We start from the raw sequence: 7,681 nt of genomic DNA on the forward strand, positions 1-7,681 counted from the left end.
CAGAAGAGCAGAGCGAGTAGAGACGAACACCGAGCGAGAATCTTTTTTAATTGATGGGCAGTGAAATTCTTCCCTTGTGGATCTGAAACATACTAGTACTAGGTTCGTTTGTGAATCTCCCCTCGCCTCTTTTATTTGCTCGTCGTTGCTTTGCTTCCGCTGTGTGTTTGTTCGTCCCGTGTTTAATTTGTTGGTTGAAGAAGAGAGAGGCATGGTGAAGGTGAAGAAGGAGGGACCCTGCTTCCATTGCCGAGTCATGAGTAAGCATCTTGTCTATCTCTTGTTTGAGTTTCCAATTTGTTTCCCCTCCCCTTTTGTTTCCAAATCAAATCTTGCCCAATTCTTCTAGTTCGAGGGTTTGTTGCTTCTTCTAGTTGAGGGTTTGTTCGCCCAATTCTCCCAAACGTCCAAAAACGACAACTCTGCGCCGCTTTCAAGTCTTCTCCCTCCGTTCACTTTTGTAAGTCGTTTCAGACAAGTGAAAAATAGACTGTCTGAAATTTCTTCAAGGCCTTATAAAAGTGAACGGAGGTAGTAGTAAAAGTCTCAACATTCAGACAGACTTGTGCGGCTGCAGTTATTGACAGAAACTAGTATGGTCGCTGCATCAGCTGCAGTTATTCAGAGTTGAATGCACTAACGGTTGGAAGCAAAAAAAAAAAAAAACCTGAAACAAAGCAAGGAAAACAGATATTATCTCATCTTGCTCTTGCCAATCATCATCAGATATATATTCAGAGTTGCATATATTCTTGCTGCCTGCATTCACCTAAAATGCCCAATGTTATGTTAGGGTACAACTCAACTCTATGCCTGTACACTAACTATTACACAGAGTCTCCCTGTCATATCTGTGGTACAAACTCTGAATAACACAGAGTCTCCCTGTCATATCTGTGACCTCTATGCATGTACACTAGTGTTACACAGATTCTTTGCTGCTCTGTTTTCTACTCTACTTGTGGTTGCTCATGCCAACTAATGCTGCTGATACAGGCAGCCCTATCTGGCGAAACGGGCCACCGGAGAAGCCGGTGCTCTGCAATGCGTGTGGGACAAGATGGAGGAAAAAGGGTACACTGGAGAACTACACACCAGCACCACAAGTGCAGAGGAAACAACCCAAGAAAACGTCCGTCCGCACAACAGTGAAGAAAGAACCATCTTCAGATCACAACTCCTTGAAGACAGGGGATGCTGCTGACACTTTTAGCAATAATCCATCTGCTTTTGGATCAGCGCTATCCTATTCAGGTACTTTTCTGTAAACATTCTATTTTCTTCTTCTTCTGTATAAACATGTTTTCTTCAGGCAGTTTTGTAGCACTACCCTTCATTACAGTGTTACTATTATCACTTGATATATATCGCTCAAGTGATATTATTATCACTTTACCACATCACAAACATCAGCGGTATCGTATTCAGGCAGTTTTGTGTAAGCATTTTTTTTCTGTATAAACATGTTTAGGTAGATTTGTAGTGCTACCCTTGCTGTCAGGAGTCATTTTTGAGTAACACATTCCTTCGTTACAGTGTTATAATTATCACTTGATATATACGCATTCCTACGCTGAATGATATTATTATCGCTTTACCACATCACAAGCATCGATTTATATTGGCAATTGCTGTTTGGTATGTTGATGGTGGGTTTTCTGGTATCATTAAAATTCAGGTTCAGCGCAATCACATGCTCAGGAGTCACTGGTACCATCAAGAAAAAAGAGTTGCGTCGGTCGTCGTAAGCCGTCACCGCTGGAAACGCTTGTAGAGAATCTCAACTCCATAATGCACGAAGAGCAGTTATGTTCTGGTTCAGGGCTTGGTACCATTCCAGGATCCTCAGAGGAAGACCTACTGATTTATCATAGCGAGACTCCCGCTAGCTGCTTTGAGATTGGGTATGGAAGCATGCTTCTTACACATCCAAACTCAGTATCAGAAGCAAATTCTGTTCCTGCACATAGCAAGTCATATGCGATAAGTCAGTCCTATTTGGGGCCTGCCTCATTTACTCTGCATAGTGGAAGCAACGGAGCGAGGTATTTTACACCCTTTTGCATTGGTTGCAGTCCTACATTCAATACTAATCAGAGAAAAAGAGGTTTTGTTTTGGTTGGTAATGTCCTGGTGAATTTCATTAGCTTTAGTTTTTTGGTCTTTTTGCAGGCATGAACTTCATTATCCGAAGCAGCATATTCTGGAGAGCAAGAAAGTAGGAGGAAGGGGAGAGGCCTTACCAAGTCCACTATGAGTTCTCTCAAAAGACTTTATGAAAGCCAGCCTCAAAACTTCACAGGTCAGCAATCTTTGTTCCTCTGCTTCTGCACCTGCATATTTATTTTCTAGATATCATTTTTGTTTTAATCTCTGTTGTTTTGCCTACTGCAAGTACCATGGAGATGTCTTATGATTTTGTTCTGTTTGTGAAGATGCAGGAGTGAGAGGAGGAACCATGGAAAAGGCTTCTTCCAGATCTGGGGCCATGGCTTCTTCTCAGTTCAGAATGCTGAAATCTGGCAATGCCACTGGAGGAGCAGCTGCAGCAGCACTTAGCCGGTTCATGTTACCCCCAGGCAAGTTATCATCCATGCTGTCCCCTCCGGACAAGGACTGTGATCAAGACTCACTGCTGCTGGAGGTTCCTCGCAATGGGCGGCACCCGGAGGCAGAGCTTCTTCGCTGCTGCCCCCCACTATCTCAGCTCAGCTCTGTGACCCTAACCGCAGCCTCGCCTCGGAGCTACCAATCCCAGCTCCGTTAGAGATTAGCTTAGGACCGGGCATGCGTTGTTGTTTCGTCCACCTTGGATCCCCAGATCATCGTCATACCGATCACTGATGGGCGGGCATCTGCCAGCTCGGCGAAGTTTGTTTTGTTTTTGTTTTGTGTAGCATATGTATGGCTGGAGAAATGATAACTTGTGTTATAGTTGTCTGACTGTATGTGTGAGGAATTGATGACATCTTACCATCGTTGGAAGATGGAAATCGGATAGAAGAAACAACAACAAGTCTGCAATGCAGTGGTTGAAGCTACTTGCTGGACAGGTTGCCTCTCAGGTTTAATTAAATTAAATTATCATATATATATATATATACTAGTCTGCCTATCATTGGCAAAAAAAAGAAGATAAAGTGGTTTTTTAAATATTTCGGAATTTGGATAAAAACTAAACTCTTTTTGAATCTCTTAATTTTGAGGTCGTTGCTTTGGTTTGCTCAAACTGAATCTTGTGTGCTGTGGTGGCTTTGTTTGTTATGAAAATGGAGCTGGGGGCTCCCCCCTGTTGATTGATTGAAATATTAAAAATAAATTCTTTTTGAGAGGGAGAGGAATGGATCTCTGTAGTTCAGAGCTTTTTTTTAGAACATGTTCAGAGTTTATTTTTTTGAAACTGAATAAGTTCAGAGTCGTTTAGCTGGGTAGGAGAAATGGTAACTCTGACTTGTATTGTACTCCCTCTGTACCGAAATACATGTCGTTGGAGTAGCTGAAGTTTAGCTACTCCAGCGACATGTATTTCGGTACAGAGGGAGTAGCTTATGTATGAATTTTACTATCATGGGTAAGATGGAAATGGAAATAGGATAGAAGAAACAACAAGTAGTCTGGTTTGCAGTTCAATGCTTGAAGCTATTTGCTCGACAGGTTGCCTCTCAGTCTCAGGTTTAATTAATTAATTAATTATTATATTAGTTTGGCTCTTACCTCTCGCAAATAATTGTGATTTGGGTACAGTTAGTCTGCCAAAACTAGAAAAATAATCTTTGTGTGAGAGAGGAAAAGATTTCTGTTTTTTTTTTTTTTGAGACATAGAAGATTTCTGTAGTTCAGAGTTTGGTTTTAGAAGAAGTTCAAAGTCTTCTAAAACCAAACTCTGAACTAGTTCAGAGTTTGGTTTTTAGAAGAAGTTCAAAGTTGAATTAAAAAAAAAAGTTCAAAGTCGAGTGAGACTCGAGGAGACAGAAGAGCCCACGGGCCAACTTTGACGACAGCCCATCAATACAAACAAATCCGCACGCGCGGGAAGATGGACGCCTTTGCCTTTGGTTTGTGTATATAGAGAAGAGATGCTGCTCTACTGTACCGGTCCTAGTTATGTCTTTTTCATTTTGGGATTCTTCAAATTTTCTTTGTAAATTGTTCTCAGATAAGCCTGCATAAAGAAACTAGAGTACTTGTACAAGTTTGTATTGAACTTCAAATCTTTTCTTTCAGCAAAAAATATGCACAAAGGGAGCAGCATGCAAGCATGGAGAGATAGCGAGACCAAGGCATCCAGTAAACATCACAAATTCCTTTCATTCCGGCCGATGCCATGTATGAAAATTACTGAAAGCATCACAAATTTCTTACGGAAAAAATATTAACAGACCAGTATTAACATCGGAACCAACGAGAATAAACAATGTAGTACTGTATAGTTATCGCAAAATACATGACTTCCAAACACAAGAATAGCAAAAAACTGGACGGTGATGATGATGAATCCTCATTTGAGTTGCACAATCACTTGCAGACAACACACTGCACCTCAAAACTGACTGCCTGCTCATAAACAGTCCAAACAACTAAAATCTTCATCATCAACACCGATCGATACACTCTTGTGACCTGGAGATTCAACTTAATTTGTGCAGCAGCGGACTGAAATAAGTAATCATCCAATGAATCGAAAACAGAGCCCTGCAAAACTGCTACCTTAAACCACCTAGTATTTCCTTGGTTCTGAAACATGAAACAATCACAAATTCACAAGACAAAACAAACACAAGAGACCAGTCTGAATGAACCCTGCTGTAAGCCAAAAACTCTTCCTCGGGCTCTCAACCAGCTACAAGCACCAGCAGTCCAGCAGCACATGCATATAGTATAATGTAAAGTAATAGTGAGCTAAACAAAATACACTGCCTTAGCTTGCTCTGCTGCACGCCGCAATTCTTTTCGAAATAATCTATCAATAACTCCAGAGTAAAGATGCACCAAAACAAACAGATGCAAACAGATACGACATGTCTTACAGATACGCCGTCAGCGCGCCGAGTCGTGCTCTGCTGGTAAAACAAAGCAGATGCAGCAACAGAAACATCTATGGTGGGTAACCTTAACCATCAACAGGCAGGCAGATGCATGTATGGTGGGTAAATATATCCACAGTTGGTTTATGATGCATGCTCAACAACTCGGCTGCAGTTTGAAACAATCATGCACCAAATTAATAACAAGTCTGAACCCTGCAAGCTAAACTGTTTTCATACTTGTGAACTCTGCTGTTTGGCTCTGAAATTAAAACTGTTAATCATCATAGCATAAACTCAAGTCTGAGCCAATCTTGCAGACTAGTTAAACTGTCTCTACCAGAGAAACTTAAAAGCAACATAAATGGGCCACCATTGTTTGTTGTGCTGCCAAGTGCCAACTGCCAAATGCAAATTAACCCAGCCAAGCTACCATATTTATCATCATGGGATGCAAGGCGTGAACCATGCCGGCCGCGGGTTGGTCTGGCGCCGCCTGAGGCCCTCAACCTTCTCTGCCATGCCGTCCTTGAGGCTGAACACCTTGACACGGTTGGCGCGCCCATCGTATTCATCAACGTACCCTTCGTTGGCGTAGTAGATACATCCGGCCTTGAGCTCCGGGTGCTCCCTCGTCGTCACGCAGAGCGAGCTCTTCCCACCGACAAACAGCGTGGCATCGCCAATGTCGTCTGTCTCCCTCTACTCCTCACCACCGGCGTCGAGGACCTGCACCTTGAAGGACGGCAACTCCTGATAACCGTGTGTGGCCTCCCTGACCACCACCATCAGCCGCCCGCCCGGCGCCCCCACGAGGTACTTGCGGTGGTCCAAATCGGCCGGCAGCAGCAGCCTTGGGGCGACCACCACGCTCGTGAACACCCCGACATCATCGGCGTCGTGTTCCCATGCCTCCACTTGGCCGGAGTATGTGATCGAGTAGAACCTGCCCTCATAGTGGATGGCATCCTCGACGCCGTCGGGCGAAGGCGTCGTCCCGCACACCGTCTTGGCGAGGTCAACACCATCGCGCGCCAGCCGCCATGTGCCGCCCTTTGCCGTGGCAAAGGCCACAAAGCCAAACTGGGTGCCTGTGATCATCATGGCAGCAGGGCATGGCGGGGAGTTGGAGAGGACGACCTTGCGGCAGAAGGAGCGCATGTTCTTGGCACACATGCTCTGGGCAGTGATCATATGCGTCCAGTCAGACGGGTAGTTGTCGTAGACGGGGTGCAGTGGGGCTCTACCGAAGCGCTTCAGGTCGAGCACGAAGTGTCCATGCTGCTCAAAGAGGCAGGGAATGGTGGTGATGGCTGGGAGCACGCGCTGCTTGCCAGTGACCGGGTTGATAATGCGCATCTTGGCCCGGTTATCAGCGGTGACGAGCCAGCCGTCGGAGGAGGAGCCAAGGACGACGTGGCCACGCAGAGCGGGTTCGGGGGCGCTCACGGTGATGCTGCAGCGGTCTGAGATGGAGAAGAGCGTGGCGGTCTCCGGGGTGCGGCCGCGGAGGAGGAGCCATGGCGTCTCCGGCTTGAGTGGGGTGGACGAGGCGCGGAAGACGGCGGCGGAGGCGAGACGGTCGAGGAGGCTCAGGCGGCCGTGGATGTTGGCTAGTATATCGTCGGGGAGGCTGGCGATGGTAGCCAAGGTGGTGGCCTTCTTCCGGCACCGCATCGCTCGCAGGTTAGCTGATGAAATGCCCCTGCAATTGATGGATAGATAAAATGCAACATTTCATTAGCTTTGCCAATTGATAAAATGGCATGGATGAGCAAATGTATCCCGAACCAAAAATAACAAAAGAAGGGGGGGGGGAATCTGCACAACAGGCTCATCCCAGATAGATCTACGGACACATGAATGAAATCGATCAAATCAACATGGGGCTACATTTCGTTACGAATGCCACATGATGAGAGTGTACATGAATGAGCAAAATGTATCAATTCGTTACGCTGCTAGATGACATGAATGACCGAAATGTATCCCTAACCCTAACCAAAATACACAAGAAAAAGTAGCGCACAAAAGCCTCATCCCAGATAGATCCAGAGAGTTCATACTAGCTTCATACCAAACAAATCTCAGGGCACATGAATGAGAGAGAGAGGCTCACCTTCCCTCGATTCGCGGACGTGGGCGAGCTGGGGTCGGCGGACGGCGGCGCCGCAGGAGGAGGCAGCGCGGGACTGGACCGCGCGGTGGAGGACCTTCAGGGCGGCGGGAGGGCGACCGGCGGCCGGCGGGTGGGATGGCGGAGGAGCAGTGGAGCGGAACAGCGGCGGCGGCGGAGTGCCGTGCGTTGCTTCTTCTCTCGATTTCACTGAGGGCAATTTCGTCTTTCTTTTTTGGTCCTCTCCCATCTTAGTCTAGTTGAAATATGGGGATAAAAAAAGCACACATATTTGACAACTTTAACCATATAAGGTACTTGAGAATTATGTCACTGGAAAAATCATTTGGATATGAACACAATGACACATACGCACGTTTTATCGGTAACATTCATGGTCAAACTTAAATTTGGAAAACGTGGACGCCCCCTTATTAAAGATATAAGTTTTGCTAACATGTATTATTATTTACTTAGTTAAATCTATGGTCAAAGTTTGGCACACAATACTATGCGGACCAATAAATCAGGACGGAGGTAG

General features: G+C 45.5%; 1 protein-coding gene across 1 annotated transcript in view; it reads left to right on the forward strand.

Annotated features, from left to right (window-relative positions):
- The window catches only part of LOC119361616 (GATA transcription factor 26-like), a 6,675-nt gene extending 4,144 nt beyond the window's left edge, over positions 1-2,531 (forward strand). Inside the window, exons 3-7 of the mRNA XM_037626742.1 lie at positions 66-260; positions 997-1,254; positions 1,679-2,045; positions 2,173-2,302; positions 2,436-2,531. Coding sequence (XP_037482639.1) covers positions 66-260; positions 997-1,254; positions 1,679-2,045; positions 2,173-2,257 — 905 coding nt within the window. The 3' untranslated portion in view covers positions 2,258-2,302; positions 2,436-2,531. The remainder of the gene's footprint in view (positions 1-65; positions 261-996; positions 1,255-1,678; positions 2,046-2,172; positions 2,303-2,435) is intronic.
- Positions 2,532-7,681: the final 5,150 nt, after the last annotated feature.

Source organism: Triticum dicoccoides, chromosome 2B (assembly GCF_002162155.2).
Source record: "Triticum dicoccoides isolate Atlit2015 ecotype Zavitan chromosome 2B, WEW_v2.0, whole genome shotgun sequence".
NCBI lineage: Eukaryota > Viridiplantae > Streptophyta > Magnoliopsida > Poales > Poaceae > Triticum > Triticum dicoccoides.